The 15,918-nt window shown below is 58.9% G+C and overlaps 1 protein-coding gene across 1 annotated transcript in view; it reads left to right on the forward strand.

Moving 5' to 3' along the window:
• Positions 1-6,279: 6,279 nt before the first annotated feature.
• Positions 6,280-15,918, forward strand: part of FAM20C (FAM20C golgi associated secretory pathway kinase) — a 46,229-nt gene continuing 36,590 nt past the window's right edge. Inside the window, exons 1-2 of the mRNA XM_012759361.3 lie at positions 6,280-7,572; positions 9,293-9,471. Coding sequence (XP_012614815.1) covers positions 6,968-7,572; positions 9,293-9,471 — 784 coding nt within the window. The 5' untranslated portion in view covers positions 6,280-6,967. The remainder of the gene's footprint in view (positions 7,573-9,292; positions 9,472-15,918) is intronic.

Consider the following 15,918-nt stretch of genomic DNA (forward strand, 5'->3'; position numbering starts at 1 on the left):
TTTTCCTTTGAACTTGTTTTTGGTTTGTTCTATAAATTTGTTCCTTCTGTATTAGGCTTACTTTATTCTTTTTCTAGTTTCTTGAACGGAAAGCTTAGTTCATGTATTTTTAGTCATTATCTTATCATTTTTAGTCATTATCTTATCATTTTCTGATAAATGCAGTTACCCCTCCAAGTTTCCTCCAAGTGCCATTTTGGTGATATCCTGCAGTTTTATTATAATAGGTTCTCATTTGTGCTCATTTTAGAATAGTCTGTAATTTCCCTTTTGGTTTCCTTCATAACCCAAAATTACATGTGAGTTTATATTTGTGACATTAATTTCCAGATAGAAATATTTTTAAAGCTTAGCTGCTGCCTTATTACCCTGCAATGTGTTCCATGAGCAGACCATGGATTGTGTGTGTGCACATACACCTGTATACACCTGTCTACATCTGCAGACCCAGTAAACAAACTGTGGATTGTGTGTGCACATACACCTGTACACACCTACCTATGTCTGTAGATCCAGTAAATGGACTGTCAATATCTACCTGCTAGAATTTCTTGACATTTTTCTTATGATCAAAATAATGGTCAGTTTTTGTGATTATTCCATGTATAATAGAAATTATATAAATTGTGTATTTGAGGGATACAAAATAAAGTCAAGCTTTTTAATTGTTTTATTTGCAGGTTTTTGGCTTGGTAATCTGTTGTTGCTTTTAATTAGTAAAAAGAAATTCTAGTTTCAAAGCCCCCTCGGGCTGTGGTTGGGGAGGGAACAGACCAGAAGTCCAGGCAGGAAGGGCTGTGGCAGGTGAAGGGGCTGGCTGGCCGGTGATGGTGGCAGGAGGGACGAGGCCACGCTCATTCACAGAACAGACTCCAGCCGTCCCCTGTGTTTCTCAGATGCAGCTCAGAGGACACAGATCCCGGCCGGCTCCCTCTCCTGTGACAGCATTTCCTCTTGCAAGTGACCCCCTGACTCCCAGTGTGAGCCCTGACAACCAGGCCCAGCCCCACGGTGGCCACAAGGGAGGCCCTAATATTGTCACATTCACTGGCTCCAGACAAGAATTAAATCACACGCCCCATAAAGCCCTGGTTCAGCACCTGGTGCAGGGTGGATGCGCAGTAAAGACGTGATGGCCTGGCCCTCCTCCTGCCACCCAAAGCACCAGCCTCCTCCAGACATCAGCCAGCTGCCCCTGAGCTCCCAGAATAGCCTGTGGCCAGGGCTGGCCTGTGGTAAACAGGCCGGAGCCTCCGGGTGGGTCCCGGATGAGTAATCCTTGGGAAAACAGCGTGGATCCGGAGAGTGCAGGTGCCAGGCCTGAGCTGCGTGGGCCTTGCTGCTCCACACTCCCAGGCCCTCGGGCTGGGCCCCTTCCCTTTCTCTCCTCCCACCCCCAGGAGCCCTGGGCCATTGGGCAGGAAAGCCTGTCCCCCGAAGCTGGTGGGTCCTCCTCAAGACCTGGGGACACAGGGGTGGGCTGGGGTGGTGAAGCCTCACCCTCCGGCCTGCAGCTCCAGGGTGCTTTTGCTCCAGCTCCTCCTCCTCCCAGCCCTTTGCACAGCCCCAAGTCCCTTTCCCACCCTCGCCCGCAGCACCGGCGCCCAAACATGACCACTGTGCCCCTTCAGTTCTGCTCCACCATCCCCCATGCAACTGTCTGCAGACGTGCTTCTCCTCCCCTTCCTCACACAGGGCTCACCTCCCTGTTGTCCACCTCCCGCTGACCACCAGCAGCTCTCTCTTGGCAAGGTCACCAGGGGCTCCCACGGGCTGGCTGGGGGCTTTGGGTTCATCGGAGGAGTCGTGTGCTTTCTCGGCTGCCCTCCATGGTAGCAAGGGGGCAGCTGTCCTGGCCATGATTCCCAGGGACCCATGGCGATGGACCCCACCCCTGCCTCCTGTGCGAGTTCCTCCTCCTGCCCTGGTCCACTGGGGCCTCTGAATGTGACCTTCTGACTCAGTGCCTGCACACCCTGGACGCCTCATCCCCTCCTTCTGGCCGCTGCAGGGAGGCTGCCGCACCTCGCCAAGCCCTGGTGTCCTGGGCAGGTTTCCTTGGCATGAGCTGGTGAGGAGATGATTCGATGGAGGCAGTTGCTCCTCCTCCAACATCCTCAGAACCCCAGCAAGACTCGGGTCCAGGAGCTGGTGTCAGTCCTGCCCTCACCCCCATTTCTCTGCACCTTTCACACGGAGGAGACCAGCATATGCCTCCCCAAAATGTGACTGTAGGAAACTAGAATATGCCTCCCCAGAATGTGACTGTAGGAGACTAGAATATGCCTCCCCAAAATATGCCTCTTTGGCATTAGGGTTATTTTGAGCTGCCTATTTTGAGAAGCTGCAGCCGCAGAAGCTCTGAAAACAGGATGGACGTGACCCTTTGTGAGAGAAATTCACATCTATAAAGGAAATCTCCACTCACGGTGTCTCCCACTCTGTCCCTGAATCACCAGGGCTCTCACCCACGGAGCAGGCACCACTTATTTGTGGCGATTTCCTGGGCCGTCCCCATACCTCTTTCTCTTTGTTTCAGTTGAATGTGGCATTTAAGGCTGAACTCAGAGCCATGTCTTTGAGATGTCCTCACTTTTCCCTGAGAATCTGCCATGCATACAGGAGGCACACAGGTTATTAAGCTTGTTTTTATCTTGTTAATCTGTCTTTTGTCCCAGGGTCTGTCCCTGCTCAGATCTACCAATGGAAAAGAGAATATGACTATTGCAAAGGCCTCTGCTTCCCTCGGGACCCCTGTGACACCGGCCTACGCTATGGCAAGACCACCCATCACGACCACCAGTGACCTCGCATGGCCTCGCCGGCCCATGGTCAGCATCCTCCCTCCCCTCCCGGCTTCTCACCATCTCAGGGCCACAGTCACAGCTTCCTGAGCCTCCTGACCACTCAGGACGGACAGAACTGTTTTCAGCCCTCTGTGCCCCTCATTCCTAGGGAGCCCACCTACCCCCCGGCTTTGCATGCTCTGAGGACGCATAGTCCAGGGTCAAGTTCCTAATCCCCAGCACCAAAAGCTGCTCGTCAGATAACAGCCGGATAAGGGTGGCTCCTCCCCAGGGCTCTGGCTGGATCGCCTCCCCCTCCCTCGCTGCATAGCTGGTCTCTCATCCCACCGTGGCTGTGGCCCAGCTCCCATCTGGTCTCCTTGCGTCTGCCCATCGAGCCTCCCCCATCTGGGACCATCTCCCTCTCGGTCCCCAGCCCTTGAATGGCCCAGCCCATGGCCTGGCCACCACAGCCCTGGCTCTACACCCCCGAAGTGTGTCCTGGAGCAGCCCCAGCCTGGGTCTTTGCATTTTCAGCTTCTCTGCTAAGGACTCTGCTTGCAGACCTCCAAGCCACTTAGTTCCTCAGGAACAAGTTTCTGTTCACAGCCACTCTCTGAGCCCAGGCTGTGAGCCTGCAGTCAGCTATAACGACCCACCGCACTCTAGCCCGGGCAACAGAGCAAGACCCTGTCTCAAAAAAGTCACTCGCTCAGAAACCAACCGGTATAAAATAGCCATCTCCTCACACCCAGAATTTATTACCTTTCCTGCCACACCCAATTTTATGTTTCTACATAATTCCTGTCTCCATCCGGCATATTTTACATTGGCTTATTGGATCCTTTGGAAGAAAAAAGCTCCCAGAACCCATGTGGTCCCTGATGGGGGCCATGTGTTCACCTCCAGCCACCTTCCCCGATAGCCCAGCCGGGCCAGGAAGGCCTCTGTCCACGGAGCCACAAGGCAGAGACCTCAGGGAGGTCCAGGCCCTGTGCGTGTGTCTCTGTGTCTATTGTTTGTGTGTGGCTTCGTGTGTCTGTGTGTGTAACCATCTGTGTGTGTCTGTGTGTAGCACTGTGTGTGTCTGTGTGTGTAGCCGTGTCTGCTTTCTGTGATTCCCTAATCAAATTACTGATTGAACCAAATCAAATTACTCCTCAGAGCACTGCACAAAGGAGCCAGGCAGAAAGATCCAGCCAAGGGTGCCGCTCAGTCCCCCTGTGGGGTGTGCTCTGTCTTCAGACTGTTGTCATATGTCTTCCCTCGGCCTGTCACCCCTGGTCCCAGGGTGCGTGGTGATGTGTGGTCCCTCCTTTGGGCGCCTGCTCTGTGTGCCCAGCCCCAGCCATCACTGGAGGCTCCTGTCTCGATGCAGGGCATGCGTTGGGCAAGACAAACAATAAACGGGAACAGAAGAAAGTGTCTTCAGACAGTGTGGCAGGGAGGAAGGCGGCACCTCAGAATGACCTGGTGAGTCAGCCACGCTTTTCTAAGGAGGCGACAGCTGGGCTGAACCGAGAGCCGCAGAAGGGAGCCCTCCAGTGGTGAGTGGAAGAGTCCAGACGTCACCTTGGCTCCCACGGAATCCACTCTCTGGGCAGGCAGGGCCCGGCTGGGGCAGTGAAAATAAGTGTGCAGGGAGCCCCCCGCACCTGATGGAGACGGTTTGTCAGGTCAGGCCACCCCCACGCCTGTCCGGAGCCACGGCTCCGCTATCCGGGGCTGTGGACAGGGGGAGTGGGAGGGCTGGGAGCCCACAGAACCCCAAGGCCAGGGGAGACACTTGCTGGCTTGGGGTGAACACAGCCTCGGACCCACGCTCCCTGTTGTCACAAGGCATCTGCAGCCGATCTTGGTAGAGGGTGGGGCGGGTGGGGGGCTTCCTTCCCACCCTCCATCATCCCCTTGGGCTCTCTGGGTAGCCCTGTCTACACCCACATGTGTTGTCCATGTGAGTGGATGGAAGAAAGGAAGGGATGAGCTCCGCTCACAGGGGTGACACTGTGTCCCCTGAGTGGCCACTGCCAGGTCAAACCGACCTTCACCCTCCCCCCACACAGCCTCCAGCTCCAGCTGCAGGAGTTCACTGATTTCCAATGGCCTGAGTCGTCTGTTTCACGGACCAGCTGCCTGGGACCCCTCTCCTTCACTCAACAAGTGGGCGCCACTCATCTAGTGGGCGCCTACTGAATGTCAGTTACTGGGCCAGGTACTGAAATTCACTGCGGAGTCCACAGGAATGATGTACTTAGTGTCCTAAATTCACATAAGAAGAATCTGGGGCCTAGAGAGGGCAGTGAGGGCCGAGGTTGAACAGCAAGTGAGTGAATGAAAGAGAAGGGGGCTCCAGCCCTGTGCCCTCCCCCAGGGTCCCCCACTCTCAGCGCTGCTAGATGGGGCTGATGGGCTGCTGGGTGGGGAGGGTCTCTTCACCTCCCTGCTTTGGAAATCTGCAGGCACACTGGGAGAGCGCCTGTCTGCTGGGCAGGGGGTGGGCGGCCTCTCCTCCCACATGCGCCTTCCTACCTAGGATTTTAGGCTGGCATTCACGTTAATTAATATTCCCTGCTGGAGGCTGGAGACCCAGAAGTGCCAGTTGCAGAAGACACGTGTAGAAGTGCCACTCCCATACGTGTGGGGGACCGATTTGGGCATTGGGGAGGGAGTTGAGACACACACACACACACACACACACACACACACACACACACACACACACACTGCTCCGCCCAGAGGAGGGAGGTGCTGCTCCCAGCACACACAGGGTACCTCTCCAAGCAATCCCAGCTGCACTGCCGGAGCCGCCAGGGTTAAGGCGCAGGCGTGGTCCCCCTGGGGTGGGGTGGGGCCCAGCCGGGTGCAGGGCCCTCACCGCCTGCTTGTGCCCTCTGGATTTGGGTCCCAAGTCGCGCTCCTCTGGCCTCTCCGGTGCCCGCAGTCGTGTCGCCTTTGCCTCCTCCTCCTCTTCCTCGCCCGCTGTGGGGCCGAGAAACCGGCCGCGGGGCACAAGGTCGCCTCCCAGCGGGGGCTCATCCGGCGGCGCAGACGCCCAGCGGCTCCGGGGAGGGACTTGGCCGGGGCTCTGGGCCTCGGCTCATCTGGGGAGGAGCCGAGAGGCTGCAGCTGGCGGCGCCGGGCGCGCGGAGGTCCTAGCGCAGTGGCCAGGCCGAGAGCCGCCCGAGAGGGCCCGCCCGCCGCGCCCTCCCGCCTCCCGCCTCCCGCGAGTCTCCGGGCTCTGCCAACCGCGGAGGAGGCGCCCTCTCCTTAGCGGGCCGGGAGCTGCAGAGGCATCGTGGGGCGCGGCCGATGGGAGGAGAAAGGAGAGAGGGAGCAGAGCCGGCCCGGGCCCAGCCGTGACTCGCGGGGCTGCGGCTCCGCCAATCTGCGGGCGCTGACGCGGGGGGCGGCTCCGCGGTGCTCGGATATCTGCCCGCCCGGGGCGCGGGGCGCCAAGGCTCGGCCGTGCGGGAGCTGCGCTCCGATACCGCCGCTGCACCTGCCGGAGACCTCACCGGCTGCTCGGTGCGCCCCCTCCCGCTCCCCGCCCCCTCCCCTTCCTCTGTCCCCGCGGCCCTGAGCCCTCCCCGTCCCCATCTCCCGGCCGCAGCGTGAAGGAGCAGAGCCCTGCCCGAAGGAGACGCCCCATCTCCTCCGCTCGCCCGGCGCCTAGCGCGGGCCACGAAGCTCGCGGAAAGGACCGCGCTGTGGATCGAGTCGCTTCGCCCAGCCGCCACCACCGTCCCCAGCCGGGATGGGCTGCCGCGTGGGGCCCCTGCGCTCCTGATGAGCGCGGCCGCAGCCCCAGAGACCCGCGCTGGCCTTTGGGTGCGCGGGGCCTTACCCGGCTGCTCCCCCTGCCTCCTGGCCAGCTGCTCCCTGCGCTCCCAGCTCCGAGGAGGACGCAGGCCAGTGGTCCCGGCAGCTGAGGGCGCGGCCGCCTGGGAGAGACTAAGAGGGAACGGTCCCGACATGGCTCGGAGAGCCGGCGCTTCGGCGGCAGGAGCCCTGCACGTTGTCTGGGCCCAGGAACAGCCTAGGAGCTGGTAGCTGCCTGGGCGCCGGATGGACCTTGACCCGCGAGGCAACGCTGCCTTCGTGACCAGCCAAAGCTAGAGGGGCGCGGGTGGAGAGCGCTCCAGGAAGCTGCTGGGGTCCCAGGCCCGCTCACCTGCGCGGCCATGAAGATGATCCTGGTGCGCAGGTTCCGCGTGCTCATCCTGATGGTGTTCCTGGTGGCCTGCGCGCTGCACATCGTGCTGGACCTGCTGCCCAAACTGGAGCGGCGCGCTACGCGGCCTTCGGGGGAGTCCGGCTGCTCCTGCGCACAGCCCGCTGCCGAGGTGGCAGCTCCAGGCTGGGCCAAGGCGCGGGGCCGCCCCGGGGAGCCCCCGGCCGCTGCTCCAGCCCCGGGTGACGGGGGCTGGCCCAACAAGCACACGCTGCGCATCTTGCAGGACTTCAGCTCCGACCCCTCCTCCAACCTCACGTCCCACTCGCTGGAGAAACTGCCGCCTGCAGCCGAGCCGGCTGAGCGCGCGGTGCGGGGCCAGGATCCCGGCGCCCCGCGACCCCGAGACCCTGAGCACCGGCCCCTGCTTGGAGACCCGGGCCCCCGGCGGGCGGCACCGCCTCCTGGCCCTGGCGGGGACGGTTCCCTCTTGGCCAGGCTGTTTGAACACCCACTTTACCAGGTGGCTGTTCCGCCGCTAACGGAGGACGACGTCTTGTTTAATGTGAACAGCGAAGCCAGGTTTAGCCCTAAGGTGGCAGAGAACCCGGACTGGTGAGTGAGAGTCCAAGGTATTGTGTACACTGGTTCAGAGACCCGCAGGGTGGGAGCCCCCACGCAGAGACCGGGACAGGGGAATGTTGTGGGGTTGGGAGCATGCCTCTTGCTCAGGGCACTGCCTTTGTCTCCAGTCCGACTTCCTGGGAAGGCTGCTGGTCCCTGTGGCTTCTGCTGTGGGAGGCAGACAGGACCCTGGGAGCCAGGGCAGTACTCGGCCGGCTTAGAAGAAAGAGTGCTGGCCAGCCGGGCTTGGGAAGTGGAGTCAGGCAATGAATGAATGAGTTGGGGACCTGGGGAGTGAGTGAATGAGTTGCCTTTCCCTGGGAAGGTGCTGGCTGCCGGGCTTCCAGGTACTTGGCGACCTCGGTCTTGGTGGACACCTCAGAGAAGGTCTGATGTGCCTAATAAGTTTTTTAAAACCTCAGTGAGAACAGCATTAGCAGGGGACTGTGCCAGCAGCAGTACGTACAACAGAGAGGCCCTCCAGCAAGGGTACAGGCCGGGTGCCCGCTGCAGAGAGGCCATGGCTCCAACAAATGGCGAGAAGCCACCCTAGGAGCATCTTTTTAAACTGTCCTGGTTAAACTCTTTCCTCCAAGGCCCTTCCCGCAGCTGCACAGATCAAAACAGGCAGATGCTGCAACCCAGAATAGTGAAATATTAACCGCCAGCAAGGTCAGAATAAATAACTACCTGCAAGAGGTTACCCAAGCAACGGAAGGGAAGGCCAGGCTTCCAAAACATCTCATTGGAAATCCTTTCTCCCCTGAAATTTGGCCAGGCCTGGTGTTTTCTGTCTGAGCATGCTGGGCTTTTTGGTAGCTTCTGAGCAGTGTCTGCTGGCCAGGTTCAAGGGAATGCTCAGAAACTTGAGAATTGGAGCAGTGGCCCCAGGCCTGTGGCTCTCACAGCAGGAGACGGGCTGCCCAGCATGGTCAGGAAAGTGGAGCCTGGAGGCTTCTAGCCCACCATTCCTGTCCACTGCAGGACAAGACTTGGGCCGAAAGGGTCTCAGCTGCAGGTGAATTAGAGCTGGGACAAGATCCACTTTCCTTCCAAGCCAGGAGGCCAGGGGAGGGTCTGTCCTTCCTCTAGAGCAGTCCCTTGCCCCCAGAGATGTGAGGGCAGGCCCCGTGGGCTGCAAACCCTCAGTTGCAGGCTGGGCTGGAGAGAACGGCTGCCTCTTCGCTCCCTCCCCACCCAGACTGCCCTCATTAAAATCAAATTTAGCCTCTTGCATCACTCCCATCCCTGGCTGTCGGAACAAAAGCAGAGAGCTTAGGCAAGGTTTCTGACAGACGGGGCGTGTCTGCGGTCAAAGATAGGCTCTCTCTTCCGCTCCCGGGGAGTGCTGGCAGCCCCTCACACCCCCAGGTGACATCATACTAGTTGGGCAGTTTGGGTGACCCCAAGACAGACATGGCAGGGTAGCAGGAAGGTGCTGACGTTCTGGGATGAGTCTTGCTGTAGTTAGAGCTGTCCGTGGCGTCTCCCACGGGTAAGTAAGAATTACAGGCCTGCAGATGTGTTATTAGTTGGTAGAACAATAGTCACAGGAGAAAGTGCAGACATCGCAGGGCCTGCCTTGAGCAGAGGCACCTTCCATAAATCTGCACTTATTCAAGACGTGGGTGTCAGTGATCAGCCCCCGCGTTCATTGAGCTCTTGCTGCTCTGTCCTTTTTGTTGACTTTGGATCGTCTCATTGTCAACAGGCCACATGAAGGTGCCGAAGGTGAAGGGCTCTTGAGCACTGGGGAGGCGGCTGCGGACTCCTATCCCAACTGGCTCAAATTCCACATCGGCATTAACCGATATGAGCTGTACTCCAGACGTAACCCGGCGATCGAAGCTCTGCTGCACGATCTCAGCTCGCAGAAGATCACCAGTGTGGGTAGGTGCCCTTGGCGTATGTGCAGTGGGGGGCGTGAGTGCTGGAGACAGTGCCAGGGCTGCTCGAGCTGGCTTGTCTTTGTAGGGAGCTGGGAAGCCATCACTCGTTACCAGTGCACTGGGGGCAGCTTGCACAGGTGGTGGGGGCTGAGGAGCCCGCGTGGCGTCTGAAGGAGGGACGGGTGGCTCACTCACGGGCTCTCAGCAGTGAGTGTGCTGCCGTTCTGTTGCAAGGTGAGCGAGCGAGAGATGCCAAAGCTGACTTGGTGCTGAGCTCTGCTCCCTCACCTGCGGGGTGGTCCTTGGGGGCGGCCAATTAGACCCCAAGGTCTCCTCTCCACAGGTGAAGGAATGGAGGGGTATGCCTGGTGGCTCCCCTCCCTCAAGAGCCTGTGCACAGGGCTCTCATTCTGCTTTTCAGCACGCACCCTGGCTTGGTGGGGAGACACGGCTGAGAGCCAGGGAGGCTGCTTCTCGTGGCTTTGAACCAGTTTCCCATCAGAGCTCAGCCAGGTGCCCTGCAGCTTCCTGTGGACAGATGTAGCAGGGTCCACTCTGCAGGACGGAGGCCTGGCTGTCCAGGATGGAGTAGTTTGAAGGCAACATCTCCAAGTACTTTGTGATCTGCTGACTCAGACAAAAAAGGGCATCCAATTGCTGATTTCAGGAAAATGTATCAGCAGCAGTTTCTGAGCAAGGAGTTTGGTGCCATTGTTCTTGAGCTTGTAGGCGATTGTGAAGGTCCCCATTAGTCACCAGTGGCTTGGAGAGGTAGTGGGGGATGGGCTGAGGCCTTTTGGTGGGAAGAACTGCTCCCCCAGGCTTTGCAGGGAGCTGCCCTGCATGCACACGGCTGTGGGTGGATGGAGGGGGCCAGTAGGAACCGGAGGGCAGGCACTATCTTCATGTGTGTCTTGAAAGCGATTCTGGCACTGGAAGGTCCTGTAACCTGGGGTTCCATGCAGTTGCTGACACGGGGGAGTTAGGTGTTACCTATCTGGCTGGCAAGTGGGTTTTCCCAAATTCTTCTTCAGAGGTTATTTTTGGCTCTCCTGCCTGGTGCTGAGCTGCTTGCTGGGCACTCACCTTGCTGTGGGGAGACAGTAGGAACCTGCAGCTTCCTGGCTATCTCATGATCAGTGTGCCCTACTGGAAGAGGGCTGGCAGGGACAAGGCAGTGGTCTTCCTCCCTCCCTACTTGCTGCGCAGGAGGAATCTGAACATCTCCCCTAGCCCAGGCTTCCCCATGAGAGGCTCTGCCTCCCTGCTGCCCCTTGCAGGTCTCCAGAGGGCTTTGGGCCGTACTGGGGGGTGCACTGGACACTGTGCTGGGGGTGTGTTGGGGCTGTGCTGGGGGCTGTGTTCGGGGCTGTGTTGGGGGCTGTGCTGGGGGTGTGTTGGGGGCTGTGCTGGGGTGTGCTGGGGTGTGCTGGGGGCTCTGCTGGGGGCTGTGTTGGGCGCTGTGCTGGGGGGTGCATTGGGCGCTGTGTTGGGGGGTGCATTGGGCGCTGTGTTGGGGGCTGTGCTGTGGGGTGCTGGGGGCTGTGCCGGGTGCTGTGCTGGGGGGTGCATTGGGCGCTCTGCTGGGGGGTGCTGGGAGCTATGCTGGGGGCTGTGTTGGGGGTGCATTGGGCGCTGTGTTGGGAGCTGTGCTGTGGGGTGCTGGGGTTTGCATTGTGCGCTGTGCTGGGGGGTGCATTGGGCGCTGTATTGGGAGCTGTGCTGGGGGGTGCATTGGGGCTGTGCTGGGGGGTGCTGGGGGCTGTATGGGGGGCTGTGATGGGGGGTCCATTGGACGTTGTGTTGGGGGCTGTGCTGGGGGGTGCATTGGGGCTGTGTTGGGGGTGCATTGGGTGCTGTGCTGGGGGCTGTATTGGGGGGTGCATTGGGCGCTGTGCTGGGGGTGCATTGGGCGCTGTGCTGGGGGTGCATTGGGCGCTGTGCTGGGGGGTGCGTTGGGCGCTGTGTTGGGGGCTGTGCTAGGGGGTGCATTGAGGCTGTGCTGGGGGGTGCATTGGGCACTGTGCTGGGGGCTGTGCTGGGGGCTGTGTTGGGGGGTGCATTGGGTGCTGTGCTGGGGGCTGTATTGGGGGGTGCATTGGGCGCTGTGCTGGGGGGTGCATTGGGCGCTGTGCTGGGGGCGTGCTGGGGGCTGTGTTGGGGGGTGCATTGGGCGCTGTCCTGGGGGCTGTATTGGGGGGTGCATTGGGTGATGTGTTGGGGGGTGCATTGGGCACTATGCTGGGGGGTGCATTGGGGCTGTGCTGGGGGGTACACTGGGGACAGTCTCACAGAGCCACAGCCAAGTGCCTCTTCTGCTCTGAGAGTCGGCGTGGACAATAAGGGAATATCTGCTACATTGACCTGCTTGCCTGTCCCTCCAGCACATTTTACTGGGCACCCTCTGCATTTCTGGTCCCTTCTGGGTAGTGGGGAGTTGAGGGTGGATTCAGCCTCAACACAGTCTGCTGCCTCTGTGGACCTGACAGTCATAGGAAGACACTGAGGTGCCAGGTGCTTTGGAGAGGAGAGGGCTCCACTGGGTGCGGGTGAGGAAGCCTCCCCAGCAAAAGGAAAGGCACCTGTCACAGGAGGGTGGGGATGAGAGCAGCACCGCGCAGGTGGAAAGGGCTTTGGGGAAGTGCTGTGCTCATGCTACAGCGCTTCTTTCCAGCTCAGCTTCCCCATCCGCCAGATGGGGTCCTGCTGTGTGGGGGCATGGAAAGGATGGGGTGAGGTGGTGCACGTGAGCAAGCTTGTAAAACATCCACGAGTGCCTGTGCTCTGGGCTTCCACCACCACCCTCGTGCATGAGGGCAGGGTCTGCATAGAGGGGGCTTCATGGACTCCAGGCCCTTAGGGGGCACTACAATGCCCTGTGTACCTCGGGGACTCTTAGCCTCCCAACACACACTGGGCAACTGCTCTGTGCAGGGGTGTGGGGATTCTGTGCCCAGGAGCTAGAGAGCAGTGCAGGGAGAGGGCAGAGCTTCCTGGGCCTCTGAACAGCTTTGCCCACCTTGGGGGTCCTTTGTCTGTCCCCATGTGCTGGCCTTGGGGCACCCCTACCCGTTTTATCCAACTATCCAGGGCAATGATGCCCAGGCTGCCTGACTTTGAAGCACGGTGGACAGAGCCCTTTGCCAGGGAATCCCAGCCCCGGGGCGCTGGCGTGGCCTGGGCCTGGCAGTGTGCCCTGGTTACATCCTGTGCCTGTCTGCTTACAGAGGGGCCGCCCAAGCTGCTCGCCTTTGATCTCCTAGACCATGCTGGCCAAGTTGGTTCTCATCCAGTCTCCCTGGGGTGGGGCCCGTCTGAGGACTGGCTGATTGTTCTGTCATTCTGCAGGTGCCCGGCAGTGTGGGAAGGCAGGGTGGCAGGATCTGCACCAGAGGGTCTGATGTGCAGCCCGGTTGCACCAGTCACCGGCCAGAGCAACTTTGGGAAAATCGATTAACCCTCTAGTGCCTCTGGCTTCTCACCTGGAACATGGGGGTGGTTGTCCTCTAGACCCTGTAACCTCTGACTTGCAAATCTGAAATCCCAACGAAACCCATTTGACAGCAAAACCTGACTCAACCTGAACTTATTTGGAGGCAAAACCTCATTTGTCCAGGCTTGTTATAAATCCGTATTTTTTCACTCCTAGAGTGAATCTCACACGTTCCTCTGAGGAAGAGGCGTGTGTTTGATTATGGGGTTCCGCCCAGGCTCCTTGGGGCGCTGCGTGGTCTGCAGCAGGCACACACCACAGGTGCTTTGCATCATCTGGAGCGTTTGTAATCTCCCAAATCCTTCTGCCTCCAAAGATTTTGAAAAATAAAACCATGGACCTGTGATAACTGCTTCATGGGTCGTTGAGAGGCTGAAACGAGCAACTGAGTAAGGACGGGACAGCAGAGCCTGGCGGCCACCTGCCAGGCAGGTCCAATGGGAGCGGTGTTCTTGGGCTCCTCTCCCAGGGAAAGCAGGGCTGGGTGGACGCCTGTTTCCTTGTCAGGGTCTCAGCCTGGACGCTGGGCCCTCCTTTCCCTGTGCCTTGGGCCTGGGGACCCCCACAGGTGAGTTCGTACTTGTGCAGAGGCCTGTCTCCTGAGAAAGCAGGAAACCCTCACCTGAGAGCAGAGTGGGACCGGAGCTGCTGCCACGTCGAGACCCAGGTCTCCTGGTCTGCGGCAGTGGCGTCCCCAGGGGACACAGGCTCTCCTAGAGGGGTTGCTCCCATTGGCTGCTGCCCAGCGGACCTCTGAGGGTCCTTCTGAGTGTGGACGTCCAGCTGCAGGTTTTGGTGAAAACCCAGCTGCTTGCAAAAGCAGCCCCTGGCTGGGCCCCGGGCTTGGCTGAGCTGCCAGGCAGGCGTGGAGCTGGTTCCCCTGGGCAGGAGCGGCCTGCTGCCCGGAGACTCCGGCACTGCTATGACCCAGAACAGGTGGAGCCCTCGAAGGCCAGCCCTGCCTTCCAGCCACTATTCCACAACTGGGGCAACCCGGCCTCCAAGAGAGACTTGCTCAAGGTTAGCACCTCCTGCTCTTGGCTCTGGGATTCGTCCTCATGGCCATCTAGCCCCCGGGTGGTCACTTTAATCTTCAATTATTCATCTCACTATTAAATGTGCACTCGGAAATATTGTTGTGATGGAAAGTGATGCCTGTGAGTTTCCAGAGCCTTCTCAGAATGGTTCCATTAAATCTCCCCTGTTCAGAATCACTTGATCCAATTCACGGAGCTCTGTGTGGTCCGCAGCACGGCGGTTACGGCCAGCAGAGATTTATTTATAGCTGGCTCCTGGCTGCCTGGTAACTGGCGTTGCCGCCTTTGAAGAGGCTCACGACAGTATCTACCTCTGTTCAGCTTGGAATCAGGCGTGTAGTGCCTTCGGCTGGGCCGGTGATAATTAAATCGCTATCATGCACGATTATGGATGCAAAGAATAAATGACACAATTAACAACTCTCTACTTGGAATTACTTAAAAAAAAAACAAAAAACAACTCATGCAGGCGTGTGAGGATTTGGGCAGCCTCCGGCCTGAAACACAGGCTTCACGACTGCTCCACCCGGAGCGGACAAAGCCGAGGTTGGGAGAACGTAGCTGAACAAAGGGAAGCGACTCCACGGGATAGAAGTCCCTGACACTAATTGATCTGCCAAATGGGGAAGAATGAGTCCAGCTAGAATCTGCGACTAATTGGCCGGCCGGGCTTCGAGGAACAAAGGCCTTCAGTGGGGGCAGCTGTTTGTGGGTACCTGGGGGAGCTTCCAGTCTAATTAGTCAGAGGCGGAACTTCTGGGAAGGCAGTTCCAGCCCAGAGAGGGCATGGTCCCCTACCCGCTGCCACCGCTGGCCACAGTCCCAGGGCCTGGGTCCCCCAACCTGGAGAGCAAAAACTGAAGATGCCCCGTTAGTGGGTGCCCAAAGCCCTGGTGCTGAGGAGCTTTGGTTGTGCCCAGAGGAGAGTGACCCCCCACCGGAAACGGCGATTTCCGGTGTTGCGCAGAGAAGGCAGCAGACAGCTGGGCCCCATCCTCCATCAGCGGAGCCCCCCAGCACCTGCCTCCTCCAGGTTGAGCAGAGACAGCTGCCGTGGGTCGTCATTCTCCAAATTGGAGCCATCCTTGGGCAAGGCCCTTGCTTCCAGCAGAGACGGGGCCCAGTCAATCTCCTGGAATAATGATGCTTCCCCGTGACCCTAAGACAGTGGCTGTGAAAAAGTTGGACCACCTGACTGTGACCCCCAAGGACAGTCACCGGTTAGCTTCACAGATCAGATGACCAAGGCCAACAGCAGCAATGTTGGAGGCCCCCACTGACCCCTGGGCAGTGTCTCACCTGGGACACGTTTGTGTGGTCCACAGGCCTTTAAATATGGGGTTCTTTAATTTAAAAGTCAGGGGATGGCTCATCCCAATATAGGTGGGTTCTTGTTAGAAATGCGGAGACAGTTGGTGGTGGCTCCCACTGGAACCAAGGTTGAGTGGTGGCTGCGCCCAATGTCCCAGGACCTGGTCACCCTCCATCCCTCAGCTCCGGGCCACACAACTTTTCCTTCAGGGCTGTCTCTCTCCTCCCAGGGCTGCTCTTGGTCCTTCCTTTGGGGAACTCCCGGTGGGTTGCAGAGCTGCCTGGGGGTCCGGTGACCGGCCAGGCTCACACGGATTGGGGCCAGGCACCCAAGCCCATCAACATTTCTATAATAACAATCTTACTCTTTTATGCATGAAGTTTATATTCATGAGAAATGTCACCATGCCCGGGGGGGGGGCGACTGTGTGTGAGAATGTCCTCCGTGCTGTGCCACACTCCAGGGAAAGAGCAGAGCCCGCTGGCGTCCAGGTTGGAGCAAAAGCACGGGACGCTCTGTTACTGTGCGTCCACACGTGTGGCGAGTGCTGCACGTTGCTGATGATTAGTGTTCCTTAGTCGTGTCTGCTCACGTCTGTCTGGGGAC

The sequence above is a fragment of the Microcebus murinus genome, chromosome 19 (genome assembly GCF_040939455.1).
Source record: "Microcebus murinus isolate Inina chromosome 19, M.murinus_Inina_mat1.0, whole genome shotgun sequence".
In the NCBI taxonomy this organism is placed as follows: domain Eukaryota; kingdom Metazoa; phylum Chordata; class Mammalia; order Primates; family Cheirogaleidae; genus Microcebus; species Microcebus murinus.